The sequence below is a fragment of the Rhamphochromis sp. 'chilingali' genome (assembly GCF_963969265.1).
Source record: "Rhamphochromis sp. 'chilingali' genome assembly, chromosome: 7".
Lineage (NCBI taxonomy): Eukaryota > Metazoa > Chordata > Actinopteri > Cichliformes > Cichlidae > Rhamphochromis > Rhamphochromis sp. 'chilingali'.
Window position 1 is genome coordinate 31,505,618 of NC_137934.1, and position 18,876 is coordinate 31,524,493.

General features: G+C 37.2%; 1 protein-coding gene across 1 annotated transcript in view; it reads left to right on the top strand.

Moving 5' to 3' along the window:
• Positions 1 to 7,193: 7,193 nt before the first annotated feature.
• Positions 7,194 to 18,876, top strand: part of LOC308400349 (complement factor H-like) — a gene marked incomplete at its 3' end in the record, with an annotated part of 108,026 nt that continues 96,343 nt past the window's right edge. Inside the window, exons 1-15 of the mRNA XM_080887993.1 lie at positions 7,194 to 7,296; positions 7,413 to 7,607; positions 7,881 to 7,986; positions 8,140 to 8,216; positions 8,337 to 8,528; positions 9,218 to 9,400; positions 9,540 to 9,734; positions 9,862 to 10,044; positions 10,608 to 10,775; positions 11,540 to 11,707; positions 12,043 to 12,234; positions 12,326 to 12,511; positions 12,895 to 13,056; positions 13,378 to 13,563; positions 13,987 to 14,166. Coding sequence (XP_080744119.1) covers positions 7,227 to 7,296; positions 7,413 to 7,607; positions 7,881 to 7,986; positions 8,140 to 8,216; positions 8,337 to 8,528; positions 9,218 to 9,400; positions 9,540 to 9,734; positions 9,862 to 10,044; positions 10,608 to 10,775; positions 11,540 to 11,707; positions 12,043 to 12,234; positions 12,326 to 12,511; positions 12,895 to 13,056; positions 13,378 to 13,563; positions 13,987 to 14,166 — 2,443 coding nt within the window. The 5' untranslated portion in view covers positions 7,194 to 7,226. The remainder of the gene's footprint in view (positions 7,297 to 7,412; positions 7,608 to 7,880; positions 7,987 to 8,139; positions 8,217 to 8,336; positions 8,529 to 9,217; positions 9,401 to 9,539; positions 9,735 to 9,861; positions 10,045 to 10,607; positions 10,776 to 11,539; positions 11,708 to 12,042; positions 12,235 to 12,325; positions 12,512 to 12,894; positions 13,057 to 13,377; positions 13,564 to 13,986; positions 14,167 to 18,876) is intronic.

An 18,876-nucleotide genomic window follows, 5' to 3' on the forward strand; every position in this document is an offset into this window, starting at 1 on the left:
GACTTGGGACTTGAATTGGACTTGAACCGGTTTACTTGAAAAGACTTGATATTTTACCCCAAATATAAAATTTAACACGCATATTATATAGAGATTGAAAATGTGACGTCATTCACGGGTAGAACCGCAAAGGATTCTGGGAACTCGTGGCAAGCGGTACTAGCGCACGCAGGCTTTCAATTGAAATCAGTTATACAGCGATAAAAAGAAACACAAAAATGTCAAGAAGCTGTTGTATTATTAACTGCAATAGCCGGTCGCATGACAGCCACGGGAAGCCGACGGGTAAAGAGATCGGTTGTTATCGGATTACGTCGTTGAAGAGAAATTGTTCAAACCATGTTTCCGAAGTAACAAAGAGGCAACTGGATTGCAGCCATTCAAAGATCAAATATAACGTCCTAGAACCCTCCAGCTCACAGGTTAGTCTGCTCCAAGCATTTCCACAAAGGTCAGTCTTCTGTTGTAGTTAATGCGTCATTTTTCTTAACATAATTGGTGATATAGGTTACAAGCAAGTCTGGCGCTGAACAGAAATTGTCGCGCTATGCTCCTTTGCTTGTTGTGCATAAATAGTAAATTGTCCTGACACAATATTGCGTTTTGCTTCTGTTATTATGGTACATTGACAAAAACATATACTTTTATTCACAGGATAAAACAGTTGTTTTGTATCACTAATTGCCCAGTACGATTACAGCATACAGTATTGTTGTCACTGCTACATTTCTGTGATGGGTACCAGAAATTATTTCTACTACTAATTAATTACCGTTGAGCTCAAAGGTCCTATTTATAAACGGTTAACGAATGTGTATTTATGAAGACGATTTGTGAGACTGGTAAACTTATGATAGGTACGATGGTCTTTACTTTCTACACGGTGCATTTCAAGGTCCTGCACCCATCCGTCGGTAAACTGTACCTGGGCTTGTTGCAGTGACCTGAAGTTACTAAACTTCATGAGTGTATGCACTCACTCCAAGAACCGTATGATTATAAATATGCATATAAATATGCTACGATGAGATGGCTGACTTCATCTAACTAGCAAATGTTGTCCAGGCTACGTTGGTGATACAGTTTTTTTTAATGTGTATGATATTTTTGTCATGCGATTTTAAAGCCGGTCCTACAACCGCATCCAAGAATAACATGCAGCTTATCTCAGAACTGTCGGTGAAAATTATTCTTGGAGCTAGGTTTAATTGAGCTGCATTTTAAAGAGGTGCAATTTCACAATTTGTGTATATTTTCTAAGTTCACTATTTTGTCATGTGTTGAGAAAAACACAGATTTAAAAATTACATGGTCTAATATTTACATTTAGCATAACTGCAACATGCTTTTTTTCGGGTTCTTTTTAAAGACTCGAAAGGACTTGAAATTCAAAGTTTCAGACTTGTGACTTGACTCGGACTTTTACACCAGTGACTTGAGACTCGACTGTGACTTGCCTGACATTACTTGAGACTTGACTTGAGACTTGAGGATAAAGACTTGAGACTTACTTGAGACTTGCAAAACAATGACTTGGTCCCACCTCTGTTACAAAGTATTGAGTTGTATTTTTGTTATTGACCAAATACTTATTTTCCACCCTGATTTCCGAATAAATTCTTTACAAATCCTACCATGTGGATTCATGGATTTTTTTTTCACATTCTGTCTCTCACAGTTGAAGTGTACCTCTGGTGCAAATTACTGACCTCTGTCATCATTTTAGGTGGGGGAACTTGCACAATCGGTGGCTGACTAAATACTTTTTTGCCCCACTGTATGTCTCAGTATGAGCTGTTTAACCCTTTAAGACCTACCATAGAACCAAGTCCGCCAGAGCTTATATTATATTTTTACATGCTGTGTAGCCATTTTTGGGAGCATTTCAAGTTGATATACATCAATACAACCATTATAGCCCAAATTTTAATAATATATATGCATTAAGTGCATAGTAATTACATAAATTGCAAAAAAGTGCAATAAACTACAAAAAAATTGAAAATCGTTTTTGATTTTTTTTTAACATATATTTGTAGTTAGAGAAATTTAAGAGGCTTATCCCTCAAAACTGTAAATACAAAAAAGTTGCACAAAATAGTTTCCCACCACAGGAAATTTATTTTAAGTGTCTTCATAGTTTTATTTTTGAAATACACCAATTTTCACATACTGCAGCAAAAATGAAAATAAATATTATAATGCAAATTTGCAAAAAAACTGCATATGCATCAAAATAAACTATATCCATCAGTGCAATATGAGTCCTAAGCATCCCAGAAACGACACAGAAAGTCATAAAGTCAAACATAACTTTTAAAAACACAAGTATAGGCTCATAAGGCCCTGATGGTAAAAAAAAAAAAACTACATTTCCGCAAAATGACGTCACTTCCGGTTTCGGGCAGGTCATGGCGGACATGCGATAGTTCGCGCTGATGGACGTAGGAAGTGTTACAAACAGCTGATCGGATCGGCAAAGCGTGTTTCTGGAATATTATGTTTTTGTTGCTGCAAGTGCTTTTTATGCAGTTTTTGCAAAGCTATATGTGGAAGGGAACTGTGACCTAGGACAAGCTGATGGCATAAGATGTAAGTACAACTCCTCTGGTTTCATATGCAAAAAAAATTATTGCGCTAGCTTACAAATAGTTACGCAAAATGGAGCGTGTCCGCTCCAACCGGCTTTAAAGGGTTAACCTACAGAGTGCATTACAGTAGAGTGCTCTGTTTTTGGCAGCAGTACAGTCTTGCAAGCATAAAGAACCACTGTTGAACCAAGAGGCTCATTTAATGTGAGTTACCCGGGGGGGGGATGGGCCATTGGATCAAAAGCTTCTCTTCCTAAAATAGTTAAACCAGGGGTTTGGATGGCTTTGGAAACTGTAAACAGGGCATGCTTTTTTGACTTTTAACAAATTTTACAAATTTTACAACTAAATAAAACACCTCCTCCATGACCATTCATGTTACACAAGTAAATAAGTAATACTATAATGACAAAGTTCCTGTTTATTCCAAGATCTATCTATAGAAATGTATGATATTTTTAAATGAACAGAAGAAAAAATATATTCTGCCTGTTAACACACATTTTACATTTTATAAATGGAGAAATGAGCAACTTTTTATGTAAAGTTACAGATTTATTCATTATGGGCAGGGATAGCTCAGTAGGTAAAGTGGTCGCCCCATGATCGGAAGGTCGGCGGTTCGAATCCACTTAACGGCTACCCTGAGGTACCCCTGAGCAAGGTACCGTCCCTACACACTGCTCCCCGGGCGTCTGCTTAGTGGGCTGCCCACTGCTTCACTGAGTGAATGGGTCAAATGCAGAGAAAAACAAGTAATTTCCCCATGGGGATCAATAAAGTATCCATTATTATTATTATAATTTAAACCCAAAGCAGCATTTATGTAGAAAACTGAGATCTATTGCTTAAATTACTCTTCTTTTTCTTGTATTAAAATATCTCAGGGATTAAATGTGTGATTAAACTTCTTTACACAAAAAGGAATTTTGCTGGTCCGGCTGACTTAAGATCAAAATGGGCTGTACGTAGCCCACAATGTAAAATGAGTTTAACACCTGGCACCCCTAATAGAATAAGACAAGCTCTCTGAAAAATAGTTGTTAATAAGCCTTTCGAATCTTCTATATCAAAATCGAGTTTTTACTGTATAGTTGGGGTTTTTAAAACTTAATATTTTACTTTTAATCCTTTAAAGCCGATCGGAGCGGGCACGCTCCATTTTGCGTAACTATTTTTAAATCCCGGTAGCTCTGCAACCACGTAAGCTAGCGCAATAATTTTTTTTGCATATGAAACCAGAGGAGTTGTACTTACATCTTATGCCATCAGCTTGTCCTAGGTCACGGTTTCCTTCCACATATAGCTTTGCAAAAACTGCATAAAAAGCACTTGCAGCAGCAAAAACATAATATTCCAGAAACACGCTTTGCCGATCCGATCAGCTGTTTGTAACACTTCCTACGTCCATCAGCGCGAACTATCACATGTCCGGCATGACCTGCCCGAAACCGGAAGTGACGTGATTTTGCGGAAATGTAGTTTTTTACCATCGTGGCCTTATGAGTCTATACTTGTGTTCTTAAAAGTTATGTTTGACTTTATGACTTTCTGTGTCGTTTCTGGGATGCTTAGGACTCATATTGCACTGCTGGAAATAGTTTATTTTGATGCATATGCTGTTTTTTTGCAAATTTGCACTATAATATCTTTTTTCGTTTTTCCTGCAGTATATGAAAATTGGTGTATCTCAAAAATAAAACTATGAAGACACTTAAAATAAATTTCCTTTGGTGGGAAAACTATTTTGTGCAACTTTTTTGTATTTACAGTTTTGAGGGATAAGCCTCTTACATTTCTCTAACTAGAAATATATGTTAAAAAAACAAAAACGATTTTCAATTTTTTTGTAGTTTATTGCACTTTTTTGCAATTTATGTAATTACTATGCACTTAATGCATATATATTATTAAAATTTGGGATATAATGGATGTATTGATGTATATCAACTTGAAATGCTCCCAAAAATGGCACTACAGCATGTAAAAATATAATATAAGCTCTGGCGGACTTGGTTCTATGGTAGGTCTTAAAGGGTTAATCAAGTCATGTAATAACAACATGCACCAGGACATAATAGTGCAAAAGTAACATGACCGAACTGTTCAGACACTGATTCTTATATAGTGCTTTTCTACTCTTCCAGGTTACTCAAAGCGCTCTGTACAACATGCCACATTCACACAGTTTCTCTAAACTGAGTGCTTTCTAGCTACATTCATACACATTCTCACTCTTGACATGCAGACTGGATGAACTAGGGATTGAACCACTAATCTTCTGATCAGTAGCTGACTTGCGCTACCTGCTGAGCTACAGCACCTACAGGCAAAGATGTGTTAACCGTCACTAGGTATTGGATAGAGTGTACACTCACAAACCTGTCAAACCTAGTCAGAAGTGCCAGCTTGATTCCAGATCAGGGCTAAACCTGTTTTCTATGGGCCTGGGCCACATACACCAAACTGCAACAAAACTGATATGGCATGCCATTACATAGACAGTGCCATCTATGCCAGGCCTGGCCCATATCTGGATGACATACCACTTACCATGCCAGAAGTCAGCCAGCAGTCCCGGCTTGATACCAGATCTGGGCCAGACCAGATTGCTATGTGGGTAGTCACTTTTTTTTGTGCCTTTTTAATGAATCCCAAAAACACATTTTAATGCCAAAAGAATGCAAATCTGACCAAAGTCCTAGCATAAATGTTTATTAAGTGAAAACTGCAGGTGTGAAATCTAGGTATTTGGTCATTTCTTGCTCCATTTAATGATCCAGAAGTTGATCTAGCCAAATCAGCCAGTTTGCAGCTGGATGAAAGCAACTGTTTATCTAAAGATCAGTCAGTCTTTTAACATGCTAAACTTGCACAATGTGCTATTGCGATATGGGGTAATGGTTGCTGAAGGTACCCTTTGCACACCTACGTCAATTGATTTATCAGGAATGTTTTTCAATAATAGTTAGTTGTAAAACTTTCTTGTAAATGTTATTCCATATTACATTTTAAACACAAGAATGTTTTCTTTATGACCTCCAGCTGTGTATAGTCCACAACACAGTCTTTTTCAATCTGATAGAAACCTGGAGAATGAACAAGTTAGCATTTCATCATCATACTATTCACATTTGAAGATAATAATAGTTGATGTGAGCACACAAAATATCTGCTTCTTACAGCTAGATTCTTTAAAAGGTTTAATCATTTGACCATCAATCCACATTGCTCTCGCTCTTTCTGCTTTGTCAGCAGTGGGGCAGGCAGGGAGGTAGTTTGCATAGCAAACAGTACCCGTGATTCTCAGTCAGTAGAAATAGTTTCACAGTGTTGGAGGAAATTCAGCTTTATGCAAAACGTCAGACAGAAATGTTAAAATTCCCATGTTAGGGAATAATAGTTGGTCTGCTGGTGAAAAATGGAAAAATACATATTGTATAAAGTGTTTGTTTACTTTCTGACTCACAGATGCCACTTGCTTATTGAAAATCATAACAAAGCCATACTGTATGGTCCAAGAAATGCATTTGTAGAGTGGCACATGTAATGTACGTTCAGAAGTGAGTAACATGAAGCTATGGAGAGAAATGAGGGAAAATCCAATATTGCTCAACAGCTACATTTTGTTTCAGTAGTTTGCAAAACAAAGTCAGGCTGCCTTTCTTTTTTTCTTTTGCCAGGTTTTTTGGCAGTTCTCTCCTCCCATACAAAACTAGTTTTTGTGTGCGTGTATTTTTTTTTTCATGGTTACAACAATTGTATTCATGTGCACACAAAAATTAGGTTCAGTTCACAGTTTGGTGAGTAAAAAATGATGTATTGATCTGCTTTTGAAATGAAAAATACAGTTCACTTTGTATTTGTCTTGCCAAGATGCAACATACTTTGTTTGCCTTATTGATTCACACAAATGATTAACAGGAAAGCAAAAGAAAGTGAATATTCCCGTAAAAGTTTGTTTGTTCTTTGGTTTGTCACTGTACGATAAACATGGTAACCACACAAGGCCATGAAATTATTTTGCTGCAAATAAATGCCCTTAAAGTTGGTGATGAAGATGTTAAACATCAATTGTGTCATGAAAGTAGTTATATGTAATCACTTCCTGTGTGTGTGTGTGTGTGTGTGTGTGTGGGGGGGGGGGGGGGGGGGGGTGTTTTAAGTGTTTGTTTGTTTTTGGGGGTTTTTCCCAGCGAGCCTACCCATATGGAAAAGATATATATAAATCTTATAAAGTTTGTATCTGTCTTGTGTGAAACTTGTATGACAAGCATATAAGTGTGAAAACAGATATAAGATCCCTTGAAAAATTATATAATGAAACTTGTATGTTTTGGATACTTACTAAAACAATGTATGAAAGTAATGCGAAAGTGGCCACTTTCATGAGTAAATCATGTAAGCCTTATATGATTTACTCATGAAAGTGGCCACTTTCATGAGTAATCACATATAAGTTTTTACTATTTCTTTTCCGTATGGGTATGGTCATATTTGGAGGCAAGGACAGCCTTTTGTAAATCATTGAGCAATCTCTTCTTTCCCTGTGAAATCCAAGCTCCTCTAGTGTACAACAGCCTTTGAGTCTCCAGTCTTTAGTTCTGTTTGGTGAATGAGGCTAGCGAAGATAAAATGCATGTAACAACCACAAGCTGTATCCTACTTTTGTGGATGCATACACTGACCTTTGTGAAAAGCCAAGGTAAGACCCAGTACTTCGGGTGATTTCTATGATCTTCTCATTTTAATTACACGATATTTTGATGTTGAAATAAACACAAAAATCATGTATGCTGATTTTTATTTACCGCTATCCAGATAATCCAGGAGCATGTACCCTTGAAGATTTTAAAAAGTATCCTCTCTACGATGGCAATTTTGACATAAGTGGTATGCAGGCCAGTTACCCAGGTGGGAGACAAGTGAAAGTGGGCTGCAATGTGGGCTACAGTGGCTTTTTCAAGCTGCTCTGTGTAGAGGGAAAATGGCAACACAGAGGCACTAATTGTCAACGTAAGTTAACATTCACTTATGAATATCATCTTTTTCCAGTATAACCAGTTAACACTTGCATATATGTCTTGCTGTATTTGCATATGTTTTGCTTACTCGAACTTGCCTTACCAAAGCGGCATAAACATCATTAGCTTGTTTGAGTTATTGCTCGAAAATTCATATCACAGACTGCAATGCTGAACAATATGTAGTGTACTTTTATGAAATGTACAGCAAATTCCACTTTTCTCTGTTGTACTTTTACCCACATTTTGTCTTATTTGCTTTAAGCGAGATCATGTGGTCATCCTGGCGATGCCCAGTTTGCCGATTTTCAACTTAGAAAGGGGGACGATTTTGTCTTTGGCTCAGAAGTTGTATACACCTGCCACAAAGGGTATCATAATAATTTTAATCACATTTTCCTTGTGATTTTATTTGTTTTGTGTTTCTTAATCTGAATAATTATGCATGCTCTGTGCATATTATCTGTACATTTGGCTTTTCTTTTAGTCATCTTCATGAATTCTCTATTATAAACCTGATTCAGATTTCAAATGGTCAGTCGGACAAACTTCCGACGTTGTATGGCAGAAGGCTGGGATGGTGTTATCCCCGTCTGTGAAGGTAGGAGCTGATATAAATGAAATTATGCAATCAGTAATATACACGTAGAAAGAAATAGCAACCTGTGTTTATGTTTTTGTCTGACTTTGAGGGGTTTTTTCCTAATGTTTTTCACTCCAGCTCAGCAGTGTCCATCAATTAATGTTCCCAACAATGTGAACGTGATGGGAGATGCAGAAGAAGCTACCTACGGCAATGTAGTTCGATTTAGCTGCAAGTCCAGCAATTACATTATGAAAGGGGCAAGAGAAATTTATTGTGATGAAAATGGAGACTGGAAAGGTTTGGAGGACGGCAATCCAACATGTGAAGGTAAAGTGAAGCTGGCTTACTATTGTTACTATTACTTTGTTCTCGAGTAATTAGGTAGTAACACCCAAATCACCAACCCCCTAAAAGAGAATAGAGGAGCAACTCTATATTGTATATTCAATTTTGAGCTATTATGAAACAATTAGTTTCGTAATAGTTGTGACATATTTAACACTATTTTATAACTAAAATGGTGTTAAATGTGTCACACAAATGTATGTGCCATGTGTAATGCTGTATTTTATTTAGGTCAAAATTTAGAATTAAATAATTATCACTTGCATACAAAATTAGTTTATTTGTACTAAAGGTACAGGAATAGAAAATGAAAACAGAATACATTTAGGGCAAAAAAAACAAAACAATTTTTGTACTTAAGTTTAGATAGTTTGGGGGAATATTTGCCTATTTGGTTAAAATAAAGGCACCACTGCTATGGACATAGTAAGTCCAAAAATATCAGCTTCAAACTAAAACAAAAAAACACGAACAACATCATAAAATTGGCCTACAATTGTAATTAATGAGAAAAACATTGCAGCTGCTTTGCTTGTTTGATCACTTTCACTTTTCTACTTCATCAAAAAAGCTTCCTTTCACAACAGGTTAATCAGCAGTTACCTTTTATGTACCTTTCTATGAGCAGTTGCTGTAGTTTTATTCCTGACTCTGACTTTATCCTTCAACAGTTGTAAAATGTGAACCACCGAGGATTAAAAATGGTTTTGTACTTGGAGATATCAAAGAGTACAATGAACGTGAAATCCTAAACTTTGAATGCAATCTTCAACATAAACGTGCTCAAGAATTACCTTCAAGGTGCACAAAGACAGGAGACAGAGCAGAGTGGATCCCCACACCTGAATGTGAAGGTAAACATAAATTACATACAGTTTATACATTAAATGCCACTGACTAGTGAGATCTGGAGCTGGATGTTTGGATGTTATGGTATTGCTCTGTCTTGGTACAACACACTAACTCATGTGCTGCATTTCCCATCATATGCAGAAATAAAATGTGAGCTGACACTGCCACCACTCCAAGGAACCACATATGAACCTGCTCATAGAAGTAGGTTTTCACCTGGTGAAAAGGTAACAGTTACATGTGAGGAGAGATACTGGATTGGGAGAACCCGCACGCGCTCAGTTGAGACTACTTGCAATGAGGATGGACAGTGGTCTGTTAGACCAGTATGTCAAGGTATAAAACTACAAAAGCTTTAGACACATATTCTAAGCTCACTGTTCTTTGCTTTCATGTAGTTCAATCAGCCATGAGGATGATGAACAATTTTTTTGAAGATTATCCAGTCTTTCTTTCTTTACAGAGGTTACATGTATCCGTCCACAAGATAGACTTTTGTCCCGCTGGGAGGCGTCTTGGCGTGATGAGACAAAGAAATTGGATGATACTGTCAGGTACACATGTATATCAGGATACAGGAGGAAAGATGGCGTCACTCGGGCCACATGCACCAGAGATGGATGGGAACCAAATCCACTTTGTGAAGGTATGGTGGAGTTTAGTTCACTTTTCTTCTAATTCTGACAGGATCTTTTTAATTTCTTTAATATTAGTCCATATTTGAGAAAACAGGAGAGAAATGCAGAGTGTCTTTGGTCAAACAGAAGCCTCAAAGGATCATTCAGTCATAGAGTAAAATCTTACAAACCAGCAATATAAATTTTAGAGACTCTGTGTGATAGTTCATAGTGAGAGAAAATGGTAATAACATTCATTTTTTTGTTTATTTGTGTACTAACCAAGCACTAACCGAAAGAGTGTACAAATACTCACTGGATACTATTTTCTGTACAAACTGCAAGAAACATTTCTACTGCCACAACAACTTTCAGCTGGATGTTGAATCCACAACTGAACACTTTTCTTGTCCTTTGACTGAACATATTCAAATATAAAATACAGAACTGTTAAATGGAATCACATTTACACTGGGGAGCTGCTGCTTTTACTTAAAAGATTATATGAAAGTATCTGAATGTTTTACATGACAAAATTATCTGAATCAAAGTAAATGCAGAAGCTTAATAAATGTGGTTTTGTTCCTTTCAGAGATAAAATGCAGGAGGCAACAGTTTAATAATGCAGATATTACTGGAAAAATTCAGGCTGAATACAGGTACAACAATCGTGTCCAGTATAACTGCAGGAGAGGTTATGAAGGAAGTTTCACTCTAACCTGTAGAGAAGATGGCTGGCATAGGTCTAATGAATGTACAGGTAAGAAAATGCAATAAACTTAAAAGGATACATTTATTCAGTTATTCAAGGACTACTGTTTTTCATGACAAATATAAATGTTGTAAACAACTGATGACAAAAGACAAATGTATAAACTGTATATAAAAGGTGAGCATTGCTTTCAGGACTGAAAAGTGAAGCTAATATGAAAGTTCAGTCAACATGAATTCTCTCAAATCGGGGAACTTGCAGAAAAGCATCTGGTTTTACAGAATGGTAAATGATCTGTATTTGTATAGCGCTTTACTAGTCCGTAAGGACCCCAAAGCACTTTACACATTCAGTCATCCACCCATTCACACACACATTCACACACTGGTGATTGCAACCTACATTGTAGCCACAGCCACCCTGGGGCGCACTGACAGAGGCGAGGCTGCCGGACACTGGCGCCACCGGGCCCTCTGACAGAAGTCTATCTTTAGTCTATCTTTGTCTTTAGATTCCTTGATGAGCTCCACAAACATTTTTCTTTTGTGAAGCAATGCATGTTACTCTTATCAAAGAGCTCCCTCTGCTTCCCTGAGTCTGCACACGAAATGGAGGTTTGCCAAAGTCAGCAGGATTCAATGCTAGTCACTTAATAACAGACATTACACAGTCTATTCAGTAGTATTAAGGATATTTAAGCCTAGTCCAAAGATAGTTGAATAATGTTATCTATGAATCACTACTAATAACACAAGAATGTATTCTGACTGCTCTGTGATAATATCTAAATGTAATATCTGTCTTTCTGATAGCTATAACAGGATGTCCAACAACGAGTTTTGACCGCAGACTTAAAGTTTGGCAACATGGTGACAAACTTTACTTCAGGTGTGAGGATGGTTACAAACCTCTCAGCAAAGGCTGGTGGGGTGAAGCCACATGTGTGCACGGTGTTTGGTCTGGAGTTGAAAGCTGTATTGGTAATTAAAGTTTCTAATTAAAGTATCTTCTGTTATTAGCTTGAAGCAAAAACAGTGACTTGTTCAATACCAATGTCAAGATGGGGAGTATAAGATGTTTAGGTAGAAAAATATAAGTTTTGAAATCTGTTTTAAACATCTTTTTAACATTTGAGTTTTATCTGCAGTTATGTTTAAGAAAACTGGTGTGAAAATATTTTCTGTAATATCTTACAATAAGTGCATTCATACAGAGTTTCTTCCATTGCTTATTCTGATCACATTTTTAAATATGGAAATGGATTTCATCCATCTGTAATATTTTGCCTGATTGTTTGTAATCATATCCACCTTAGAGGAACAAAAGTGTCGAGAAGCTCCTGAGATTCCTAATGGGGAAGGAATACTAGGGAATACTGAACAACACGGACAGACCCAAGAAATGATATTCATTGATTGCAATGAAGGATACTCTGCTAAGATTGAGGAATTAACCTGTCGTGACGGACGATGGGATTTAAATGGATCACTTGATGATATCTGTAAATGTGAGTCACCTCAAGCATTATTTTGATGCATGTTTTTATGAAAAGATTACAGAGTGTAAATTAATAGTGTACATGTTGTGATGTCTTACAGCTAATCATGATAACTGCAGCCCTCCACCCAAAGTTGAAAATGCTGTTATTACAACTTGTTATCGGAAGCAATACCCATCTGGCTCTGAAGTAACTTATCAGTGTCGTGATAAGTACACAATAGAGGGGAACGCCACACTTAAATGCACAGCTGGGGAATGGAAGGAGCTCAATATTCAGTGTATACGTACGTACATAAAAATAAAATATTGCTGTGAATAAGCTTTAAAACTGTTAAAAACACTGCTGTCTGTCATTCTGCCTGCTGACATATTTCATCTTTATTCATCTTTCTTTCCCCACCCTTCATTAAGGGTAGAGAAAGACTGTAGTCCTTTGAGGGACGAAACAATGGAAATAATATAACCCAACATTGTACCAAAGGCACAATCTTTAACTAACCTTAAATATACTGTTTTAGTTTGGTTTTTGTTTTTTTGCCTTAGAACAGTCTGCATGTGTACCTCGGTTTACACACCTGCCGTTATCTTCATTTTCAGCACTATTGGTCAAATCAATAATGTATGTAACAATGTATATAATATTGACAATACTATTATGTATTTTCAGTGTACTGTGACCAGCTTATGGATGAGTCTCTGGACTTCAGAGCAGAGAAAAAGAAATACATGACTGGAGAGATCATTGAATATCAGTGTAAGAATAGAACAGGAATTATTGGCACTGCAACGTGCCAACATGGCAAGTGGGCTAAAGCAATAGAATGTGAAGGTAAGGAGACATAAAAAAAAAATGCAGTTTTCATACAAACACCCCCATGTGGTGCAGTTTGTAGGTTTAGACAATTATTCTTCCCTTTAATCACTTTTAAAAGAATTACCATTCTTTTCTGACTTCTTAAAAGACTGGACATTTATTACTTCTTAATTACAGCAATGAGAAACTGAATGCCTATTAATAATAAATATTTAAAGGGAAAACTTGCTTAGTTTGAAAATGTAGTGAGAAAGTGTCTTATTACTTTGAATCTGATTTGGTTTCATGTTTATAATGTAAACCTCACAATAAAACAGATTCTGTTTTTCAAAACAGAGAAATGTAGAGTCCCTGAAACACCAGCAGGTCTAACAATCACCACAGATGTAACAGACGATCAAATGAAAAAAGGACAACATTTAACATTTGCTTGTGAAAACAGTAATCACATCATCAAAGGGAATGCAATGCTTGAATGTTTGGAAAATGGACAGTGGAGCAATCCTCGTCCCACATGTGAAGGTACAACACTTGTCCTCTTGTGATCTTACTGTTTATCAGTACAAAGGATGGAAAAAGATTGCTATTGCTGTTTTTGGTATTTCTTGGGGTGTCGTGTGTATGAGTGTAAGTTACACACACTTTAAACCAGAAATTAATAGTTTGTTTTGAGGCAAAAACATATTTCAGGTTATCAGTAAAATGTCCTCTGCCTGATCTGCTCTTGTGCTAATTAGTTTGTGTGAACATTGTTTCTGGTTAATTCTTTGTCACACATGGCCACACAGTGTTAAGGTAAAGGAGAGTGATGCACAGGGTGTATGACAAATATTTCACTTCAAATGAAAAATGATGCATGACAGCAGGTCAGAGTGAAAATGTGATTATTGTGACAAAATATTATCTAATGTTGGTTTTTCCTCTGTTATTGCCCACAATTTTTAGCTGCCCAGCAATGTAGGACGCCACCACGTCTTTCAGGTGGACGGACCAAAACAGCGACTAGAAACACGTACAGACACAATGAAAAGGTCGAATATGTGTGTGACAGAGACTACGGCATGGAGGGTGGGCCGTTCAAAACCTGTGTCGATGGTGATTGGGTTGGAGAGATGAGATGCCGCCGTGAGTTACATTTCCCTTTTGTTGCACACAAAGTTTTTAAATATGTTCTAAGTAAACAAACAGCCAGTGGAGGGCCGCTGGAACCAGTTTGACAAGTTTATTAAATCTGAGAAGTTGGTTAAGTGTGACGCTGAAAAGTTGTTTTCACTAACACAGACAGTAGCTCAAAACTGTTTGAAATGTGGTGCATTTAAGATTATACCTGAACACACCACAATGTAGACTTCAGGGTTAGTTGCAGTTATATCATTAAATAATAATATTAATACGAACAAGAAGAATTCGTTTTTATAGAAACCTCTGTAATAACCCACCATCCCCAAACTGTGCTGCAGCTCTGAGAACATCACAATGGCTTCAGTTCTTAAGTGGATGGGTTTCACTTGTTCACCACCCACTACTTCTCCTAGATACACTATTGCAGTCTTTGAGTCACACTTTGAGAGATTTAATGTCAGGTTTGCCTTTTCACGATTTCAGTGTTTTTAAGTGGCCCTCTATCATAGCCACAGACATCACACATTTCATCACCAGTTAACATGGGTTACATGGAGGAACAGGGAAATACAACATGCTATGGAAATGTCAGAGGAAATGTGAGAACCTGATGAGCACACACGAACCATAGAAGAGTTTGAACTTTAAAAAAAAAAAAATTGTTTTTTCACAATAAAATGATTAAAACAATTAAAAGGATAGGATCTGTAAGATGTGGGAGAGGGCAGTAGATGAATATATCAAAGAAGCAGATCATTTCAACAGCAACATGAGTTTGATACCAGTACAACACAGTTTATCATTAGTTACAAAGAGTGCTGACCGCTTTCTAAGCATAACAGAACTACATATATAGGATGACAAAGCAGTCTTAAAGGCTGTGATCTGCACTCGGATTGCATGATGAAAACTTCACCTGAAATGTAAAATAATATGTGACGGTATATGAACATAAAAACGTGACTAAAAAATTATTGTGACTAAATGTTGTCTAAACTTTTTTTTTCTCCATTGCTCACACTTTTGCAGGTGCCCAGGGTTGTGGGAAGCCACCACCTCTTTCAGATGGAGACACCAAAACAAGTACTAAACAGCTGTACCAACATAATGAAAAGGTTGAATATAACTGTCAGCGTTATTACATCATGAAGGGTGGACCGTTCAAAACATGTAATGATGGTGAATGGACTGGAGAGATTAGATGCCTCAGTAAGTAAAAGTTTTCTTTATATTTCATTCTGTGAAGAGAAACGTAAAAAGTCATTTTGGTTTCTGTTTTTTAATTTTGTTTAATTCCAGAGGTGTGACCCATATATACACAAATATACACGACTGCTTGTGAGCCTCTCAAGATGAGAAACTATGTATAAAATATGAAATTAAATATGTTACTCACAAACAGCGAATGCATTACTTTGTTGAAGCCCTTCAATAAACATCTTAAATGTTCAGTTTAAAGTCCACTGTGGTGGTGTACACCGCACGCATTTAAAACACTGTGATAGATTTTTTGGAGCATGTTGTGTTTGACATAAGAAATCAACAGGTACAAAATCATTTCTCACTGTGTGGATAGTAGGGTCTGAAGTTTACTGACAAACATTTTTTATGTTTTTCCATGATGAGCTCCAGTAAGACCTTCTTTAATTTTTTTCCTGTTGACTTCAGGTGATATTATAAAATAGACATGATGAAGTTGAATTATAGTACAGAGCCCTTGTCACACGCATAGTTATACGAGCACACCACGCAGTGAAATGTATCCTGACACGCTCCTCGACTGTGCAAAAAGAGAGAGAGAACATTATGTACATGCAAAAAGAGAGAACATATATACATATAACCATAAAAGTGAATTAAATAAAATAAGACAATCTGGAAATTTCAAATTGAAACATCTGAAAAATGTACATTGTGCAGGTGGGTATTAAAGTGTCTAGTACTGTAGTGAGGCTGAGAGGAGTCAGGCTGGGATGGACAGGACTTCAGCATGTAAAATAGTCACAGAAATATTACATAAAATTAACAGTGAATGTAATCACCCCACAAGAGCAACAGCAACAGTAGATCATCTGTGTACCATTCCAGCGTTTGACCACAATTTAGAATTAGGCAGGAGAAAATCAATTTTATTTGTAGCCACAGAGTCCTTTACAGAACACAATATTCTGTACATTCATGTATTTTACTAACGTTAAAAAACTGTTTATCTTTTATGTCTTACAGAACCCTGCACTGTGAATAGAGAAGACATGAACAGACATAATATTCAGTTCAGATTTTCAAGAGATTATAAACTGTATTCAGAACATGATGATGAAATCGAGTTTACGTGTACCAGAGGAGGACCCGTTGGGACACTGGGAATGCGTCAGAAGTGTGAACATGGTGTGATACATTTGCCGACTTGCCAATAATGCTTTTATGTACAAGACTAGATAAACACGAGGGCACTAATGTGTCAATAATTGAAGAGCAGAATAAAGACTTAGACCAGTGAAGTACCAGTGCTGTATGTGGTCATTTCAATAAAAGCTAATAAATGCTGACTGAGTCTGTTTTCAGCGACTACGAGTTTTCTGAGTGAAATCTATCTTGCATAAATCTTCTAACACAAATTCACAACCTATATGCCTCACTTGGCTTAGCCTGAGAATTTTATGATTTAATAAAGGTTGCCCAGCAACTGAATTTTGAATACTAACTATCTGATTTAAAGAGTTATCAAATGATCTGTATAAAAACATGACTTGGCTGATGTTTGTTCAGTCATAAAAACCTTTTGATCGTTCTGGAGTTTCCATAACTTCTCTCTGGGTCACTGTATGTAGAATCATTCAGACAAGGAAAAAAATCCACCTGACGTGTACTTTCCTCTATAATATAAGCTGTAATCTGTTATTGTTTGGAGCTGTAAAATAAAATTCAGTTATATTTATTTCAGGAATTTTAATTTAACAGGTTTTCTGGTTCAAACAAAGATTTTTTCCTACAGTCAAATACAACCCATATGAGCGTTGCAAAATAGGCAGACCCAACAAAACCAGTTATCATGAGATGGCTAATAAATTACTTCACTTTAAGAGCATTCATGTTGTTATAGACAGTGTTGCTGTTAATGTATGTTTGGGGGCGTTGCACCCTGGAACCTTCAGAGGTTTTTCAGGGTTCTCCCTGCTGGATTGTTATGGGTGGGACAGTTTTCCTGTATGTGTGCGACTAGCTGTGGTTGTTTCTAAAAGTGGTCAGTAAACGTCCTAAAACTGGCACTTGAGTTTCCGAGCATTTTTATCCTGAGGTTATAACACATGTCAATACAAGCTGTTTGTGTAGTATCGCATGCTCTTTATTCCTCACATACTCCACTGAGATGAGACAGTGTGTCATTTTATGATCAGCATATTAGTAACAGCACAGTCTGCTTGAAATGAAAATCATGGCACCGATAATAATGGGACTCCCAAAAGCTCTCAGTCCTGGTGCTACTGGATCTAAGCGCAGCCTTTGATACAGTAGACCACGCTATTCTTTTAAACAGACTGAAACACATGGTGGGCCTCTCTGGTGCTGTACACAACTGGTTCACTTCATATCTCTCTGACAGAACTTTTATGGTGAGTATGGATACATGCTCCTCTAAGATCCATAAAATGACATGTGGTGTGCCTCAAGGGTCGGTTCTAGGCCCTGTACTTTTTAATTTGTATATGCTGCCTCTCGGCAGTGTCATCAGGAGGCATAGAGTGAACTTCCACAGTTACGCTGATGACACGCAGCTGTACATCTCCGTGTCTCCTGATGACACCAGACCAATGGATGCCCTTTTTAACTGTATCTTGGATATAAGATCTTGGATGGCAGAAAACTTTTTACAGCTTAACCAGGACAAAACTGAAGTTTTAATTGTCGGTCATGAGGCTCAGAGAGAGAAACTCTTGTCTAAATTAGAGGCATTTTCACTATGTCCTTCGCTACAAGTGAAAAACCTGGGTGTTATTTTTGACTCTGAGCTTGGTTTTATCCCACATGTTAAACATGTAACCAAAATTGGATTTTATCATCTAAAAAATATAGCCAGAGTCCGCCCTATTCTCTCTCGGGCCAACACGGAGATGCTGATGCATGCTTTTATTACCAGTCGCATTGATTACTGTAATGCCCTGCTCTCTGGTCTTCCTAAGAAGAATATTTCAACTTTACAACTCTTGCAAAACTCGGCAGCTCATGTGCTGACGAAGACCAGAGGGCGGGCCCACATTACACCGGTTTTAGAATCGCTGCACTGGCTCCCCGTGTGTTTCAGGATCTATTTTAAAGTTCTTTTATTGGTTTTTAAATGTCTTAATGGTCTTGGGCCTTCTTATCTCTCAGATCTGCTTTTACCATACGAACCCTCGCGGACCCTGAGGTCCTCTGGTACTGGCCTTTTGATTGTCCCTAAAGTCAGGACACATACTCACGGAGAGGCAGCTTTTCAGTGGTATGGTCCTCGTCTGTGGAACAGCCTGCCGGAGGAGCTCAGGGCCGCAGAGAACGTACATGTTTTTAAGAACAGGCTCAAGACCCACCTTTTTAATTTAGCTTTTACTTAGCGTTCTATCCTGTTATTCTATTATTAATTTAGGATTTACCTAATATTTTTTGATTTTATTCTTATTCCTTTTTTAATCTTCTTACTCTATTTATATTTATATTTATATTGTATCCTGTTCT